The 19,668-nt window shown below is 41.6% G+C and overlaps 1 protein-coding gene across 1 annotated transcript; it reads right to left on the bottom strand.

Annotated features, from left to right (window-relative positions):
• Nucleotides 1-10,418: 10,418 nt before the first annotated feature.
• On the bottom strand, nucleotides 10,419-19,467 carry LOC139154093 (vomeronasal type-2 receptor 26-like). Its single transcript, XM_070728522.1, has 5 exons — nucleotides 19,427-19,467; nucleotides 17,203-17,410; nucleotides 15,247-15,373; nucleotides 13,678-14,574; nucleotides 10,419-10,666 (listed from the first exon to the last, which is right to left on the bottom strand). Exons 1-5 carry the CDS (start codon nucleotides 19,465-19,467, stop codon nucleotides 10,419-10,421), a joined length of 1,521 nt encoding a protein of 506 aa, XP_070584623.1.
• Between the last annotated feature and the right edge of the window lie 201 nt (nucleotides 19,468-19,668).

Here is a 19,668-nt window from a genome sequence, read left to right as displayed (position 1 = left end):
TTTTGTGTATGCAATGAAGACAAAGGCAGATACATATAGGTTGTTTAATGACTGGCTGAAATTTGTGGAAAGAAAAATGAACAAGAAGGTTATTAGTGTGGTCTCTGATAATGGAACAGAATTCACAAACAAGAGATTTGTTGGTTTGTTGAAGGATTGTGGAATAGAACACAGGCTGACTGCACCTTATAGGCCACAGCATAATGCATTTATTGAGAGGAGAGGCCAGACCTTACAGGCCATGATGAGAACCATGATTAGGGATTCTGGTTTGCCAGGACAGGTGTGGTCTGAGGCACTATTATGTGCAAATGTGGTCTTGAACAATGTAGTTCACTCAACTACTGGAGAGATACCATTTACTAGGTGGTATGGTAAGAAGCCTGACTTGAGCTATCTTCGTGTATTTGGGGCACCAGCATGGGTGCATATTCCATCTCAGATCAGAAAGAAAGGGCAACATAGAGCAAGGTTGTTGTATTTTGTTGGTTATCATAATAACCACAGATCTTTTAAGTTCTGGGATAAGAATACTGGTGTTTGCAGGTACAGTGCAAGTGCCAAGTTCCTAGAGCAGACCGGATGGAATAGGGTTGTAAGAAAAATTCCCCAGACCAAGAGAATAAAAGCCAAAAGCTTTTATTAACAACATGATATAAAACATAAACACATATATCATACATAACATAAATAAACAAAAATTCCCATATGAGCATAAAGTATCATACAGGGACCTAGAGAAGTCATGGGAAGAATACCCGTGAACCTCAGAAGGTAAAGTACCTAACTACAAGAATCATCTTATATAGAATTTTTATGTCTCGTTCACACCCACTTCTTCCTGTCCACTTATTTGTCCATATATGGGGTTGTCTTGCATCCAATTTCATCATAGTTCCTCGGAACTCTCTAGATTAATCCATCAAGTTGTTTATGAATGTTTCTTGGCCTATAAAATAGGATTTCTTCATCTCTGATACAGGATGTAAACATGTTTTTGTTCTTTTGCATTTTTCTGGCAAGGTCCGCTGTCCAAAAGATCGGAAGTTTAGTACTCTAATAAGAGTGTTTTGTATCTATATAGGCCACTAGATGCCTAGATTCTATAGATAATTCTCACAAGGGTAGAACATTGTGAAGAGACAAGGAAGGAAGTTATCGTTCAGTCTCCTTTGTTTGTAGAGAAGGAGGATAGCTGCAATGTTAAAGATGAGTCTGATGGATCAGGTAGTGAGGAGTTAGTATCTGAGGAAACTCCTGGTATATGTGAAAGTGATCCGGTGGATGTTAAGCGTGAAGTGAAAGAAGAACCAGTGCCAAGTATTAGCGATGTTGTTGTTCCAAGGAGAGGTTCTAGGGTTAGGAAAGAGCCGGATAGGTACAAGGCTTTATTTATTTATTTGTTTATTTATTATTTATTATTTGGATTTGTATGCCGCCCCTCTCTGTCAAATTGGATCCGTCAAATTATGGAGAACTTAAAATGTTTCCAGAGAAAGAGAAGAGGCATTGGCATGCTGCTATGGATAAAGAGTTAGCTGCCATGAAGGAGTTGGATGTTTATGAAGAAGTACAGTTACCTCCTGGAGAGCATATGGTGGGATCTCGTTGGGTCTATAAAGTTAAGACTGAGTCCAGTGGTGCTCTGAAGTATAAGCTAGATTAGTAGTGCAGGGTTTTTCCCAGATGGAGGGTGACTATGATGAAGCATTTGCTCCACGTTTGAGAGCAGCAACTCTGAGGACAGCGTTAGTGTGGGCTGCGAAGCACAAATATTGTGTGTACCACATTGATGTGGAAATGGCATATCTGCACGCGCTGTTGCAGCATAAAATTTTTATGAGAATTCCGCCTGGTGTCAAGCATGACAAGGGGCGATGTTGGAAGCTTAAGAAAAGCTTGTATGGACTGAAACAATCTGGTTTTGAATGGAACACCATGATTGTGAAAGCATTAGAAGGTATGGGATTTTGTGCCAGTAAGGCTGATTCCTGTATGTTCCTGAGAAATAGAAAAGATTCCAAGGAAATGTTGTTATTGTTTACAGATGACATTGCGATCATAGCTAGGTCTATTGAAGCTGTACATAAAATTGAGAGGGATCTGGAAAAGAGGTTTAGGATCAGAAATTAGCCATTATTTAGGTATTGACATTGAGAAAACCAAGACTGGTTTTAAGTTGTCACAAGCTAGGAAAATTAACAGTCTACTGAAAAAGTATAACATAGAGAGCTGTAAAGTTGCAGGGACTCCAATAGAAAGTAGCTTTGTGCAACGGATATACAGAAGGGAAGGCTGTTGATAGAGAACTATATCATTCGTTGGTTGGTAGCTTGTCTTATTTGGGACTTTGGTCACAGCCTGATATTGCTTTTAGCGTTAATCAGTTGGCGCAGTATAGAAAGGAGCCAACGGAATATCGCTGGAAGGCTGTTAAGAAGATTCTACGGTATTTGAAAGGAACTATGCATCATAGTTTGTTTTTTGGATCCAGATGATAGTTTGAAACTGGTGGCTTATGCGGATGCTAGTTTTGCCTCGGACTGTTTGACCAGGAAGTCAACTACAGGTTTAGTGATATTATTTGGAGGTGCCTTAGTAGGGTGGAAATCCATTAGACAGCAGCACATCAGTCTGTCTACGATGGAAGCCGAGTTTGCCAGTTTGTCACAATTGTGTATGGAACTAATAGTGTATCGGCAATTGCTGATAGATCTCTGTGTGGAATGTAATAAACAAATTGTTGTGTATGAGGACAACCAGTCAGCGTTGGCCATAGCAAAGGGTAGAGCTGTAAAAACACGCTCAAAGCACACAGACTTACGGTATTGTAATGTAAGAGAGTGTGTTAAAGATGGCCTGATTCACTTAGAATACTGTGAAAGTTCTGCTGACAATTTCACCAAGGTGCAGGGGACTAAACCGCATATTGATAATTGTACTAGGTATAACCTGAAACCTTAAATGGGACTGTGTTTAAATGTCAACCCCTAAGGGAGAGATTGTTAGTACAGGGTACATGGTTGTTAGGGACTGCCACTGTAAACTGCATATTGTACACTTGTACTATTGACTATTGACAGATTGGTTGAAATTAGAGCTACTTTTATTACCCATATCTCTATTAATTAGGATGAATTTTAGAATTTTAGCTTTTAGCTTTATATTACTTATAGTAATTATATTAATTTTAATTAATTTTTAATTAATTTATTGTGGGTTTTAATGATGGATGACTGGGAAAGGTGGAATGGTGGGAGTGGTGTGAATGATACATATGAGATGAATGAATGGAGGGGAGGGTTTAGGTCAGATGACTGGGGCGGGAGGACTGATTTGTATGAATCAAATGAGTGGGGTGGATGGGATAATATGCATTTGAATAATGAGAGTAGTATGAATGTAGATTTTACCCTACCTAGTGATAGAGAGACAGGAAGGATGGGGATATCTATCTCTGGGGTGACAGAGGGCCAGAATAATCCGGTCTTGCTGGGGAGAGGTAGATATGGTAGGAGTCCTGGGGCTAGCCGTTCTGGAGGAAGAAGGGATCGCTGCCTAAAAGCGATCCCCTGTTCCAGTTCTGTGAGCTCAACCCGGGGTACTGGTGACAAGTGTAATCTGGGCCCTGGGCTCAGGCTGCTGCTACTCAATGCCATATCGGTTGTAAACAAAGCTCTCCTCATCCGGGATTTGATCCTGGATGAGGAAGCCGATCTGGCATGTGTGACCAAAACCTGGCTGGGCCCAGAGGGAGGAGTTCCTCTCACGGAAATATGCCCAGCTGGGTTTCGGGTATGGCATCAGCCGCGACCCCAGGGAAGGTGGGGAGGAGTGGCTTTTGTAGCCAAGGAGAACCTTTGCCTGAGTGGACTCGTTGCCCCTGAGATTGCGGGTTGTGAGCCCCTTCTTGTGAAGTTGGCCTTAGGGGTTCAGGTGGGCTTGTTACTCACGTACCTGCCTCCCAACTGCATGTCAACAGTCCTGCCTGTGCTGCTCGAGGAGGTGGCCGGGCTGGCAGTGGAGTTCCCCAGACTTATTGTCCTGGGGGACTTCAATCTACCGTCACTTGGTGGTTCCTCTGGACTGGCACAGGAGTTCATGGCCACCATGACAAACATGGACCTGACCCAAATAGTTCAGGGTACGACTCACAAGGGGGGACCCACACCTGACATGGTATTCCTCTCGGGGCAATTGAGTAATGGTCTGAGACTAAGGGGCTTAGAAACATTGCCTTTGTCATGGTCAGATCATTTTCTACTGCGGCTTGATTTCCTGGCTCCAATCCTCCCGCTCAGGGAGGTGGAACCAATTAGGTTGTTCCGCCCCAGACGCCTGATGGATCCAGAGGGTTTTCAGAGGGTGCTTGGGGTTCTACCAGATTCACTTGTCCAAAGCTCAGCAGAGTCTCTGGCTGAGGCCTGGAACAAGGCTGCAGCGGAAGCTCTTGACCGACCTCTCGGTGGCACTAGACCCCATAGAGCTCTATGGTTCAACGAGGAACTCCGGGAGTTGAAACGCCAGAAGAGACGTCTAAAGAAGCGATGGAGGAAGACTAAGTCCAAATCTGATCAAACACTTGTAAGAGCTTTTATTAAGATTAAGTTTGACTTGGTGACACCTGATGAAGTGGACAAGGCCAGTGGAGCTGTGAGTTCTGCCACCTGTTTACTGGATCCGTGTCCCTCTTGGTTGGTTTCGGCCGGCCGAGAGGTGACACGGAGCTGGGTCCAGGAGATTGTCAATACCTCCTTGTGGAGGGGGTCCTTTTGGCTCCTTATAAGGAGGCACTTGTGCGCCCCCTCCTCAAGAAGCCGTCACCGCACCCAGCCGTGCTTAATAACTATCGTCCAGTATCCAACCTTCCCTTTATGGGGAAGGTTGTTGAGAAGGTGGTGGCGCTCCAACCCGAGCAGTCCTTGGAAGAAGCCGATTATGTAGGCCCTCAGCAGTCTGGTTTCAGGCCTGGCTACAGCACGGAAATTGCTTTGGTCGCGTTGATGGATGATCTCTGGTGGGCCCGGGACAGGGGCTTGTCCTCTGTCCTTGTGCTTCTTGACCTGTCAGCGGCTTTCGATACCATCAACCATGGTATCCTTCTGCACCGGCTGGAGGGGTTGGGAGTGGGAGGCACTGTTCTTCAGTGGTTCTCCTCCTACCTCTCTGGTCGGTTGCAGTCGGTGTTAGTGGGGGGGTCAGAGGTCGACCCCGAGGTTTCTCCCTTGTGGAGTGCCTCAGGGGTCGGTCCTCTCCCCCCTGCTATTTAATATCTACATGAAACTGCTGGGTGAGATCATCCAAGGGCATGGGGTGAGGTATCATCAATATGCGGATGATACCCAGTTGTACATCTCTACCCTATTTCCAGTCAATGAAGCAGTGGAAGTAATGTGCCGGTGCCTGGAGGCTGTTGGGGTCTGGATGGGTGTCAACAAACTCAAACTCAATCCAGACAAGACGGAGTGGCTGTGGGTTTTGCCTCCCAAGGACAATTCCATCTGTCCATCCATTACCCTGGGGGGGGGGATTATTGACCCCCTCAGAGAGGGGTCGCAACTTGGGCGTCCTCCTCGATCCACAGCTAACATTGGAACACCATCTTTACGCTGTGGCGAGGAGGGCGTTTGCCCCGATTCGCCTGGTGCACCAGTTGCGGCCCTATTTGGACAGGGAGTCATTGCTCACAGTCGCTCATGCCCTCATCACCTCGAGGTTCGACTACTGCAACACTTTCTACATGGGGCTACCTTTGAAAAGTGTTCAGAAACTCCAGATTCTGCAGAATGCGGCCGCGAGAGCTATCATGGGGCTTCCTAGATTCGTCCACGTTTCTACAACACTCCGTGGCCTGCACTGTCTGCTGATCGGTTTCTGGTAACAATTCAAAGTGTTGGTAATGACCTTAAAGCCCTTCATGACATTGGACCAGAATACCTCCTTCTACCGCATGAATCCCAGCGGCCAATAAGGTCCCACAGAGTTGGCGTTCTCCGGGTCCCGTCGTCCAAACAATGTCGTTTGGCGGGCCCCAGGGGAAGAGCCTTCTCTGTGGCGGCCCCGCCCCTCTGGAATCAACTCCCCCCGGAGATTAGAACAGCCCCCACCCTCCTTGTATTTCGCAAGTTACTCAAGACCCACCTATATCGCCAGGCATGGGGGAACTAAGACATCTCCCCCAGGCTTTCTTATATTTTATGTTTGGTATGTATGTGTTGTATGGTTTTTAAATTGTTGGGTTTTTTTTTAATGTAGTTTTATTATTAGATTTGTTCCATTGTTATACTGTTTTTATTGTTGTTGTGAGCCACCCCGAGTCTTCGGAGAGGGGTGGCATACAAATCTAATAAATTGAATTGAATTGAATTGAAACTTGTACTTAAAGAGTTAATATGCACTCAAAGAGTTAACTTGTACTTGAAGAGTTAATATTCAAGGCTGTTTTGTCACTTCCTCATTGAAGCTATAAAAGCTCATTATTTTGCTCGGTCACTTCCTTTACTTTTGCCTGAGAGATGGGGGAGTTGTGTTTAAGCTCCGTGCTTGTATAAGCTTCATGCTTATTATCTATATTGTATTTTAGCTTCGTGCTTATATTGTGTTTTGCTTTGTGCTAATCTTGTGATTGCTCAGTGCTTATTGTTCTGTATTCGCTACGTGCTTCTACTGGATTGTTTATATTTTGTTTATATGTAAATAATATTTATTTAACTAAGTCTGTGTCTTGGCTTTATGACACATCCACGCTCAGTTAAAATTCTCTGCTTGGTATTGTCGAAGGTTTCATAGCCTAGCTATACCGAGACAAGCCAAAAAACACATATTGTATTTTTAGCTCATTTTGTGAAAAACAGGATATGAAACTGGGGCTAGTCCCTAAGGAAGAGGAAAAACCACATAAAGAACATATGTCATTGCTCCTCCTGTGTCAGCTGTATGTCGGGTGCGATGCTGGGTGTGATGCTGGTCACGGAGAGGGTTTCGGCATCCTGCGCCATTGTCTGGGGTTTTACGGAGCTCCCCTGTCAGCTGGGCGTCGGGATTGCTGCTGGGGGTTTGAAGAGGACTTTGGCCTGAGCAGGGTCTAAAGGAGGGCTCTGGGTGTCCGCCGCTGCAGTCAGGACCCTGGGGAAAGCCCCTGCATCAGTCCCTGTGACAGTCATGTGCCGAGAAGTCCCTACGTCACTCGGGCACCAGGCACGCTCCTGGAGGCTCCACTGAGCCCAAGATGGCGGACTCGGCTCTCGGTCCCAGGAGGGCAAGGTTGGTGTTGGGAGTGTCTGCTAGTGGGAGTAGGGGGTGGAAGTCCTGAGCTTGGTGGGTTAGTAGGAGGGTGGGTGGATTTAAAAAAGAAGGTATCTCTTCGGATTTAATGAAATTCAGAGTGTACTCACGGAGGTTCCTTATCGTATGGTTTTTTGGAGTGGGGGTTACCGGTAGCGGGTTGTCTTTAATTTTCACATGGAGTTTGGAGCTCAGTTGTTTCTTGCCTTGTACGGGGTGTTGACTTTGTCTCTGTTTGTCTGAGCTGCTGGCGGTGTGGGTGTTGGGATTTTGGTCTTTTCCCGGCTTTGCTCACTGGCTTCAGCTACCTCATAGTCCTCGGATTGTCCTTATGATCCGGTTGAGGATTAATTTCCGTTGACCCAAGTCCCTGGGTCTTGGTATTATTACTTGTTAGTAATTTTGGCCCTTTTATCTTTCTTTTGCTTTGTTTCTCCTAACTGTGGATCAGGGTTTTTTTGCTAAATTTACTGTATTTTCCTATTCTGGTGTCGCACGATCTAGCTAGGCATCCGTCCTTGTCGCCATCTTGGTAATTTACCAAGATAATTGTTTTCAGTTCAGAGATTTTTAGTTCTTGGAAAATTATTGGTTCTGTATAGGGTTGCATTACATATACAGACATGATGAGTAATAGGGAGAATTCTTTGACTTGTATTTTCTGTTTGAGGAAAAGGTAATTTATGCCCAGAAAAGTCTCTGAATAAATGTGAGTTATGCACCCATTATGTTCCTTCCTTTCTTTCTGATAGTCACTGACATCCTAACCAACTCTTGTTTGGATTACTATAATTCATTCTACATGGGGCTGACCCAGAAGGGTATCTGCTTTGTTTGGTTCAAAATTCTGTGACCCGTCATATTTTTGGAATATCCTGAGGACATATTTCTTCAGCTATCCTAAAGATTCTTGATTCATGTGAAACTATACAAGTGGTTGGTGTGATTGTGCCATTGTAAGGGTGTGTATAGCAGAGTGGTTTTTACATTGAGGAATAGTAGTGTTCAAATTCAAAACAATAAATACAATTTTAAAAAGCTAATAACACTGGTGCTATAAAAGCAACATAACCCACACAATTAAACATAAACTTCAGAAGTTTACAAAGCTTCACCTTCATACCTCCCAAGGCTTCTGGAAAAGTTCAATCATTTAGCTATGTAGAAGGCCCTGGTGTGATGATGATGTTTGTCCATCATGTTCGAAGAGGACCTTGACATCTAATGGGTTGTGGGCTATATACAATGTGTCCGCAGGTAGCTCGTAAAGCCTATATGTGCACAAACTATTCTGCCACAGGTTGCAGCATTTGCAGCTCTCGCTTTGCGGAATGCTTGCTTCTCTTCTGCTACGAATGTACTTCTGGCCTCAGATGTCTGGCAGTCTTGGTGAATCAGCATGCACCATGCTGGTCAATCTTGAGCCAAGATTTCCCAAGCAGCGGTGTCGATATTGAGGAACCTGAAGGAAGCTTTCAATGTGTCTTTGTTTCACTTCCTATGTCCCCCATGCAATCAGTTTTCTTTAGACAGCTTACCATAGAGGAGCTGTTTAGGAATGTGATGGCCAGACATCCTAGCAGCATTATTGTTATTAATTAGATATGTATACCGCCCTTCTCTGAGAACTCAGGGCAGCTCACAGAATAAATACAGAAACAAAGTGTGCAAACAAATCTAATACATTAGAAAACTATAGCTCAAACCCCTACTACTGTTCAGTACACTTTCAGCTTTGTAGCAAGACTTATTCCATATCGGTTCCACAGGTTGATCATTAATCTGCCAAATGTAGAACTTGCTTTGCTAATTATGCAGTTGACCTTAATATCAATTGTCACTGCACAGGAGAGAAGGTGTGTAAATTGGTCCACTGCTTGTAGCCTTTGATGGAGGCGTGATGGTGGGCTCTTGATATTTGGCTTTTGGAACAGGCTGATGCATCACTTTGGTCTTCTTTATGTTGATAAGGAGACTAAAGTTGTTGCATGCTGCTGCAAAATTATTCACACTGGCTTGAATTTCCTGCTCTGATCCAGCATCCAGGGCACAGTCATCAGCAAAGAGGAGGTCACCTAGCATAGCCCCCTTTATCTTGGTGATGGCCTGGAGTCTTCGCAGGTTGAACATTTTCCCATCGATCCTGTATTTCAGGCTAACTTTCAAGGAACTGTTCTGGAAGGCATCTGATAGAATGGCTGAGAACATTATTGCCTCTTATTTGTAAGCTGCCCTGAGTTTACAGAGAAGTGCATTACAGAAATCCAAACAAATAAATATCAATAAATAAATTATGCTGAACAAGGTTGGTGCCAACACATACCCTTACTTGATGCCGTTTGTATCAGAAGAGGCCTCTAAAGCGTCTCCACTGTCCAGCATATGGGCCATCATACCATCATGAAATTGACGTATGATCAGGATGAATTTATCAGGGCATCCAAATTTTGACATGGTGCACCACAGGCCTTCCCAACTGGCCAGGTCAAAAGCCTTATTGAGATCCACAAAGGTGGTGTACAATTCACGATTCTGCTCTTGGCCTTCTCTTGAAGCTGTCAGGTTGTGAACATCATCTCCACAGTGCCACACCTTTTGCAGAAACTGCACTGTGCTTCAGGTAATAGATCCTGTTCCAGGTAGTCAGCCAGGCAATTCAGCAACACTCACGCAAGGATCTTGCCTGCAATGGAAAGCAGTGATATTCCTCTATGATTATCACAGACTTGTTGATTCCCATTTCTTTTGTAGAGGTGTATGATAGATCATTCAGTTCCTGAGGAATGGTTCCTTGATTCCAGAAAGACTGGAACAGCTGAGTGAGTTTGTCAAAAAGAACTGCACCACTATCCTTATAGATCTCTGCTGGTATCGCATCAGATCCTGGGGCCTTGCCACTGGACAGCTGGTTAATGGCCTGTAGGGTTTCAGTCTTTGATGGTGGGGAGTCCAAGCATGGTTGATATCTATCAGGGGCATTCATCGCCTCTTTGTTGATGGAAGATGGGTGGTTCAATACAGATTGGAAGTGCTCGGCCCAACACTGTAGAATCAGGGTCTTCTCAGTGATTAGAGTTGCACCAGCTGTGTCCAATAGAGGGGAGCTCCCTGAGGGCTGAGGTCCATACATTGAATTATTTAACATCATTTCTATCAGCAAAAGTCTGAATTTCATCTGCTTTGGTACTCAACCAGAAGTCCTGCATCTTGCGAAGCTTGCTCTGTACAACCTTGTGAGTGTTGAAGGCATTTTTCTTAGCTGTTGATGACAGGTCATTCTGATAAGTATGGTGAAGGTGGTACTTTTCAGCAAGTAGGGCCTTGATATCTTCAACATTTTCGTCAAACCAGTCCTGCTGTTTTTTGTGCGAGGGTCTAGAACCTTTAATGCAGAAGAAGGCACAATGTCTCAAAAGTGTTCCCAGTCCTTCTCAGCATTTCCCTCTAATTGCAGCTCTGGGAGTATGTTGTCAAGATCTTCTGCTAGTGAAGATGCTGTGTTGGGGTTCCTGAGTTTACTGACATTGATCCATTTCATTGCAGCTTTGTTTCCCTGTGGACGTCTCTTTGGCTTGATGTGAAAGCTTAATTTGGAGATGATGAATCTATGTTAATCCAACAGTCAGCGCTTGGCATGGCCTTGGTCACCTTTACACCCTATCTGTCTTTCTTCCGCACAATGACATAATCAATAAGATGCAGTGCTTGGAACGTGGGGGCATCCAGGATGTCTTTTTGTGAGTGGGCCGGTGAAAGATGGTATTGGTGATGATCAGATCATGAGCCACACGTCTTCAGTAATAATAGGCCATTGCTGTTACATTTGCCAATTCAATTTTTTTTCTAATGACGCCATCCCAGGCAGAGCGATCTGATCTATTCTTGGGTTAAAATTGCCAAGTAGAATCAGCTTGTCAATGTGCTTCATGGATGAAAGTAGAGCATCGAGATCTTCATAAAATTTGTCCTTTATTTTATATGGGTTCATCACTGTGAGTGCCTAGGCACTGATCAGTGTGGCTTGCATTCCTCTCAGCAGTGGGAGATGCAGTGTTATGAGTCAGCCATTCACTCACTTGGGAAGACTGGTAGGTTTGTATGCAAGATGATTTTTAACTGCAAAGCCAACTCCAGATTCATGGCATTCATTATTGCTGCATCCACACTAAGAATGTATAACCATCTCCTGTTTGTTTACCCTAAGGGTTTGTCTTTAAGTGTATGTATGTTCCAATGGTGAATGGTGTCATCTTACATTTTCTTTGACATTTTGTTACTCGGCTGCATGGAATGGGATCCCCTCCAACCATGGCAAGATGGACAGGGTTCTATAAATCAACAATGTATTTAGAGCACTAGCCCCTTCCTCTTACTATGGAGATAAACAGTGTGATCCTAGAAAGGGATGCTCAGTCACTCAGGTAGATGCCGAATTCAGATGTTGTTTATCAGCAGGAAGACGACCATTTGACCTGAGTCGCCTGTATGCAGGTCCATGGCCACAGTTCCCAGTGTATCCACACCTACTGCTTCATTGCTCACCCATCACCACAATAATTTTCATCAGAATTGGGGGTATGTCAAGACTTGAGTTGGATTGGATTATAGTGAGGGAGAAGTGCGCATAGTCAGACTCACTGTCAGGCCAAAGCTATCATTTGGAGTTAGAGACTTTGGCCTGTGACAGTAGAATATTATCATTGGTACTGGGAGGGGTGGTTGCATGAGAGGGAAAGTTACCAGCCACAACAAATTCCTTTCTTAGAGTCCAAGATCATCCTTTGTTCTGCACCAATGGATATACAAAGGATGGTGGAATTCCAGAAACCAGAGTGGCCCATGTGATGAACTTGTGGGTGTGGGGATGAGGGGTGAAACTTAACCTGGTGGGTGGTACTGGAAAGGAAGTTAGTACAGGTATGCCTACAGTGTATCTAACACGGCTCTATTAATAAATCAAATCTTGGGTGAGAGGAATGGACTGGAACGTGATTTATTTCTCAGATGCTAATTGAAGCACTGACATTATACTGGTAAAAACCTTAAAATTTTTCCTATCGGGGACCTGAACTCCCATCCTCGGCTCCTGGCAATGAGTGGAGAGAAAACTCAGGAGAAATGGAGGAAAAGGTGTTAACCAAAAATCCTGCTCTGGAAGGACTTGGAATTTTCAACCTCCCTCTCCTGGAGGGACCAACCAGACTGGAAAGTATGGGGGACACTAGGCAAAAGCACCTGGCTTTTGAGATTACTACCTCTCATGATCTGTCACTCCTTGGAGCAGTAGGAGACCTGGAGTATCTGGCCAGAGAAAATGAGGCCCAAATGGGGGCACCTTGGGCAGCCAACTCTGAATGAAGACCCCTGAGAAGCCAAGCTGTCAGCCAATCTGAAGTTGGAAATTCCCATCCAGTGTCTCACAGCCAGTCTTTAGCAAATCTCCCTGATCATTTTGGACATCTAACTGTAAATAGAATGCTTCCCAAGCCAGGTTCTAGGACCCCCAAGTGGGTGTTGAAAACCCCTACATTCCCTACACTGGTTTGGCCAGGGGAACCCAGGGAAGGGGAGACACCCCATAACTCCATTTGGCAGCAAGTGAAATCCCTAAACATTCTGTGGCTGAATTGAAGACCACCTGGGTGACCCTTCCCTCTTAGCCCAGGTTGGCCCCAAGACCAGATTGGGAAAGTCTCCAGCATGGGAGAGAAGAACCCAGGGTGACACCTGATACAAAGACACCAAGGATAGGTTTATTTGATTAATAGGTTGATTTCTCCATTTTAATAAATGTAGGCTAATTTTAACAGGCTTTGTTTCTATATTGAAAATTCACCAAATCATCTCTAATTAAAGTTAACATTGGAATTAGAAGGCTTGCTGCATTTGTTCAGTACAATGGCAGTTCATTTCAAGTGAAATTGATGTGTTATCCATCATTCTCAGTATAAGGAATGAATGCTTCAATATGTTTTTAGTATCATAGTTCTTGATAATGAACCTGATAGGGCTAGTATTATTTAAAGAAGATTCTACCACCCTTTCTTTTTGTAAAAAACAAAACAAAAAAAACCTTACATCTTTTAAAAAAAAAACACAGAGCCAAGCATTTTTGTACTTTTTTGTTTGAGGTTATAGAAAATATGGTTACAATTTGTTAGGGCCCCCCCACAGCATCAAACAAATCAACTAATCCTCAAATTCCAATCTGCAAAATTAAAGAGAATCGTGGCTTTATAATATCTCAGATTTTCAGTTAAACATATATGAGGAATAATTTTACTGAGCTTTGCTCCTGTATCAGAAACTCACCCAAAACCACTGACAAATTTACTAGAGCTTTAAACAAATAGAACAATAATTATAGGGCAAATTAGTTCATATATTACAAACTCCTTCTCTTAATGAGTTGCTCCCTGTTGTTTAGCTCTGGTCTAAAAAGGATTATGTAACATTTGGGGAAATATATGCAGACAAGCAATCCTGCACTGGAGGCCAAAATGGAGAAAACTTCCACAGCCACCATGTATTTGCCTTTGGTGCTCAGGTAGGATGGAACAAAGGAGAGCCATACACTGCAGAAGATCAGCATACTGAATGTGAGACATTTGGCCTCGTTGAAACTACTGGGGAGATTCCTTGAGAAAAAAGCTACAGTGAAACTGGCAGCTGCCAGAAAGCCCATGTAGCCCAAGACACAGTAGAACATGGTAGCTGAGCCTTCATTGCACTGGAGTATGATTTCCTCAAGTTCTGAATGGGTGTCAATATCAGGGAAAGGAGGAAATGTGAACACCCACACTATACAGATGGCTGTTTCAATCAGGGAACCAGAAAGAATAATGTAAGTGGCCAGTCCTCTTCCCACCCAGTTCCTCATCCTTGATCCAGGCTTGGTGGCCATGAAAGCCAAAACTACAGTGATGGTTTTTGCCAGCACAGAAGACACAGCCACCGAGAAGATGATGCCAAAGCTAATTTGTCTAAGGAGACATATTATATTGCCTGGTACAACAAGGAACTGAATTGGGCAAAGAAAGCAGAGGAGCAAGGAGATTAATAGAACATAGGTAACATTTCGGTTATTGGCCTTGACAATGGGAGTATGGTTATATTTCAGAAATGTTGCCAGTACCAAAATCGTGCAAAGAAAAAATAAAATTGCTAGAATCAATAGACCTATTCCCATTGGTTCCTCATAGGATAAGAATGATATTCTTTTTGGAAGACATGAATCCTGGACCTTGTTTGGATATTGATCTTCTGGACAATTTGAACAGTCACTCAGGTCTGGAATTGAAATATAACGGTATTAAATACATAAACATGCATATTTAAATATATATTTCAGTTCTGTCATTATTTTATGAATATTATTATGATAGAGGCTTTTGATTTGCCTTTCTTAAAAGAAAGATTGACACTGACATTGCCAATCTTACTTTTTTGTGTTTGTATTTCAACATGGGAATTCTCTTTTATGGATTTCTATTTAATATTAATACTTTATTAATGTTAAATTGTGTGCATTGAATTAAATTTCTCCGGTTTAAGAATTGCACTGTGTTTTTAAGGAATGGGTTTCTCAACATATTTCCATCTATTGATTGGCACAGATATTATAAGCCGTCCTGAGTCAACGGAGGGGGCGGCAAACAAATCTAATAAATTGAATTGAATTGAATAAGAGATAGAATAATGCACAGTTCTGGAAAGAAGCTTACCCAAATATAAGAGAAACTGGGACTTTTAATATTATTTTTATTATTTTAAATTATATTAATTACTTAGGAATGTTTGTTAAACCAGAAACAATATAAAATTCTTAATTCTTTGCCTGAGGTTTTTCAATTACTTTTGGGGATGCTACCTTCTGCAACCTGTTGAAAAAATACAAGTACAAGAAATTCAACTCAGCTTCCTATAGAATCATAATGTAACTTAATTCATGAAGCTTCTTACCTTTCTGGCTTGACATTTTCTCTTTGGGACATGGATGACAATCATAACAACAAAATGGCTTTCCTTCTTGCCTTCTTTTGTAATATCCAGGGAGGCAGCTCTCAGTACATACTGAAATAGGTAGTATCTACTCAATAAATGAAATAAAAAATAAAATGTTAGCATTCACCCAGGTACTTGGAAAAGAAAATTATGCAAATTGATTAAAATGATATAGGTTGTTTTTCATTTTTTAAAAATCTAAGCCTTTATTTTCTGTAATAACTTGGGCTCAGGCTGCTGCTGCTCAATGTGTTGTCAGTTGCTGAGAAAGATCCCCTCAACCCGGATCTTCTTCTGTATGAGGAGGCCGACCTGGCATGTGTGATTGAGACCTGTCTGTGTATGGAGGTAGGAGTCCTTTTCTCTCAGATGTGCCCAGCTGGGTTTCAGGTGTGATACTAGGGAAAGGGAAAGGGGGGTTGGAGTGTCTATTATAGTCAGGAAGACTTTAACATACCTAGGCTCTCTGCTCCTGAGAGCAGAGAGTTGGGAGTCCACTATCATGTAGTGATAGTGGACCTAGTAGTGATAGTGGACTGTTGCTCACATACTTGCCTCCCAGATGTGTGTCAACAACCCTACCTGCGCTAATCAAGGACTACTGCAATGCTCTCTACATGGAACTACCTTTGAAGAATATTCAGAGACTTTAGGTGGTACAAAATGCAGCTGCACGAGGTCAGGTCCCACAGAATTGGCTTCTCCAGATCTTTTCAGCCAGACAATGCTATCTGGCAGGACCTAGGGGAAGAGCCTTCACTGTAGCAGCCCTGGCCTTTTGAAATCAATTCTCTCCAGAGATACATACTGTCCCCACTCTCCTGGCCTTCTACAAGCCCTTAAAAACTCATCTTTGCTGGCAGGCTTGGGGCCATGAAGTTTAACATCTAATCCTGGCCAATGAATGAATTTATATTTTTGATAGAATGAATGTGGATGATTGGTTTTAAATAATTGGGGGTTTAGAAATGTATTTTAACTTTAGATTTCTACATGTGTTTATGCATATGTTTTGGGAATGCCCGATAGTGCAGGAATTTTGGCAAAAAGTGAAAGAGGATATCAATAGAATGTTAAATATACAATGGACAATCACTAAGGAAATGGCAGTACTAGTAAAAAGTAATGTGATGGGAGAATTTAGAGAAATAAAAAAAGCAGCAATAGAAAGCGCTCAGGCAGTAATAGTTCTGGGTTGGAAGGATGCGACAAAATGGACAATGAAAAATTGGTATAGGTACATGGTGGACCATATTCAATTTGAAATTATGGAAAAAAGGATAAATTTGGATAATGAAACTGAGTTGGGACAGCTGATGGGACGGTGGGACAAGGTAAGACAATATATGACGAGCAGAATCCGAGACCAAGCTACAAGAAATAAATTGGAATCACTCTATAATATGTAAACAGATATATTGCTCTTGGGTTAAGTGGACTATACAAGAAATACCCCCAATTTGGTGGTGGGAATGTGTGTATGTCGGGGTGGTGGGCACAATTCACTATGCACTGTTTTATGTTGTGTGATGTTAAATTGTTAAAAATCAATAAAAAATATTTTTTTAAAAAAGAAATTATAAATAAATAAATAAATAAATAAATACCAGAATAATCAAATATGTGAAGAATTTTGCAGCCACCAAATCTAATTAGCAACAAATGTGACAAATTTGGGATTTGTTTTGAGTTATGAACTTAGTTTAGGGATTGGGTTTTATTTAAAACCACTCCAACATATATCTTTGCATTCAATGCCATATGTATAAGTTCAGACATAAAATATGTGTTTATAAAACGACTGCCTGTATCATTTTATTTTATTTATTTATTTATTTATTAGATATATATGCCACCCCTCTCCATAGACTCATTCCAGTCATCCAAATGTAATCATCTACATTCAGAACTTACTTGGTTGAAAGTGCTGGGCCAAGCAATGGCTTCCTCATGAATGGTGAACATTTGGCTTTCATCAACCCAAGGATCTAGCTTCCCAACTTTCACTCGTTGGATAGACTGGTTGGGGAATGTGATCCAGTTCTCAAGATCCAATCCTGTAACCAATTCTCCTTTGTCATCAAAAGAAATTTCATCCCCAACACTGTTGTTAAATGCAATTCTTTTAAGAAAGGAATGAAGCTGAATTTAGAAACAACATAATATATTTGTAAAAAGAAATGAGGGGGGAAGAGATTAAGATTTTAAAGATGAATTATGTGACAGCTCAAAACAGTTTACACATGAGCGAAATACTTCTTAATGTGCAGTGTTCTAGGGGTCTTCCTGGTATATTTGCTTATTTGCTACCATTGATCAAGAATTACTATACCATTGTTGTCATTGTTTAATGATGATGACAACAACAACAACAGCAACAACAACAACAAAGAAATTATAAAAAAATAAACAGGAAGAAAAGATCAGCTTCTCATTGACAAAATGATATTAAAAAATGCAAAACAAAGAAAAAAGAATTTTAATATGACATGGATAAATCCAATAAGGTATTTGACTCTTTTATCCCATAGCTGGATTAATACCTGTCTGGAAAACATTGGAATCGGCAAACATTTCTGTACATTTTTTGAAGCAAATATTCAAAAATAGAAAACAGTTTTAACAGCAAATGGGGAAAACATTGGTGAAGTCAACATCAGACAATGAACTACATGGCTATGCAAGATACATGTAACAGTGATACCCATTGTCTTCAGGTATCATGTTCAAGAATTTCACAAAACATATCAAGAAATTGCAGATTCCTGCAATAACACTAGTGGAACTATATAAAACAGTGCTACTCAGAACATCATACATCTTAAGAAGGTACTTAGTTGATACCCAAGGCGCTGGCAGCAACCCATATCAACCCGTAGCACCAGTCAATGGTATTTGTGATGCATTTTTAAATGTTCACTTGATTGAGTTTCACATTTAATGAATAAATTGGCAGCAACTTGTATCAACCATTAGCACCAGTAAATAGTAATTGTAATACATTTTAAATGTCCAGTGATGTTAAAAGAGTGTTTCTCTTTGAATAAAAAAATGATGATTATAAATCAAGAATAACAACAACAACAACAACAACAACAATAATAATAATAATATCACCTACCTGACTCTTAAAAAATCCCCATATATCTAAAGGATTTTAATTCTGAAAAATACATCATTTTTGGAAGGAGAGAGTTTTTATTTTATGCATAAATATGATATAGGTTGCACTATTTTTGGCGAGAACCAAAATATATATTCTGCTCAGCTATTATTATATGTAGATCAGAGAAGATTCAGATATACTGTAAAACTACACATAGAAATAATATACAGTAATTATACAATTACTGTAGCTATAATGGATGTCTAACCAGTCATTTGGTGGTAATAGAGAGATACAGAGATACAGAAAAAGCCTTTGTTGCTATCTAATGGTCTGACATTTTACAAATATGGCAACTCTAAAAGAAAAAAAAATACTGAGTTGCCTGTGATATAATGAGTTGGGTTTATTTTCTCTTGTATTTATGTTTGGTTTTTCTTTTTACCCATTGCGATATGCTGGAATGAGGTTGAGTGGTTGGATCTAACTGCCTAAAAGAGTTTTTCATGGCTTCCCTTTTCTTGCTTGCCAAACAATTGTTGATACTCTCTTTTCAATTGCCCTTCAAGCCAAAGCCTGGGAAGGGTAATTTTGCAGAGGCGATAGCTACCCAGGATTGGGGTGGTTATAATTATGTGACCCTTTGTAGGAAGAAGGTGGGGTACCAGAGTGTTATTAGCAACCAAGCAAGAGAGTTGAATGGAGTGCAGGAGACTGGTATGGAATAGTCATTGAAATAAAGAAAGTTTATAAAGTGTCTGATGGTGAAGGAGCAGCACTGGACACTTGGCCTCTATTTAAAAAAATTAAAAGGAATTTTGGGGACTTTTCTTATATAAGATTTCTGGTAATTGTTTCTATTTAACTCTGAGCCTGTACTTAGGGATCTGTAGGTGCTTGTCCATATCCACTGGTCAGACTTCTTTTGCTAATTTTGCTCATCATAAGAAGGGAAGGCACAGACAAAAGCTACATCTAAAGTTAGCTACATCCTAGCAGGAAAAGGGGTTAGAGAAGAACCGTTGTACCTACCTGAACGGTCTTCTCAGTGCACTGGAAGGAGAGTCCAACATGGGTATTTCACCAATCCTATTGATAGAGACTGAGTTAAATTTACATATTAATTGAGCACCACCCCCTCTGCTCTCCCCATGAGCCAGTTTTAAAAACGAAAAACCATAGCAAGAGGATAACCAAGTTTTATTTAACAACAGGTAATAATGACCATAACTTCCCACTCCGGCGTCCCTGAACTTATAACAATGCCGGGCGGG

The sequence above is a fragment of the Erythrolamprus reginae genome, chromosome Z (assembly GCF_031021105.1).
Source record: "Erythrolamprus reginae isolate rEryReg1 chromosome Z, rEryReg1.hap1, whole genome shotgun sequence".
NCBI classification, from domain to species: Eukaryota; Metazoa; Chordata; class Lepidosauria; order Squamata; family Dipsadidae; genus Erythrolamprus; species Erythrolamprus reginae.
Note: the sequence above shows the minus strand (reverse complement) of the source record. Positions and strands in the feature narration are given on the sequence as shown.

Excerpts from the sequence above, each read along its gene's own strand:
- LOC139154093 (XM_070728522.1), bottom strand. The coding sequence starts at position 19,467 with ATGTTGGACTCTCCTTCCAGTGCACTGAGAAGACCGTTCAG. Across the intron at positions 14,575-15,246 it reads GAAAATGTCAAGCCAGAAAG|ACCTGAGTGACTGTTCAAAT; the intron begins GTAAGAAGCTTC and ends TTTCAATTCCAG. Across the intron at positions 10,667-13,677 it reads GCAACTCATTAAGAGAAGGA|GTTCTAGACCCTCGCACAAA; the intron begins GTTTGTAATATA and ends TCTGCATTAAAG.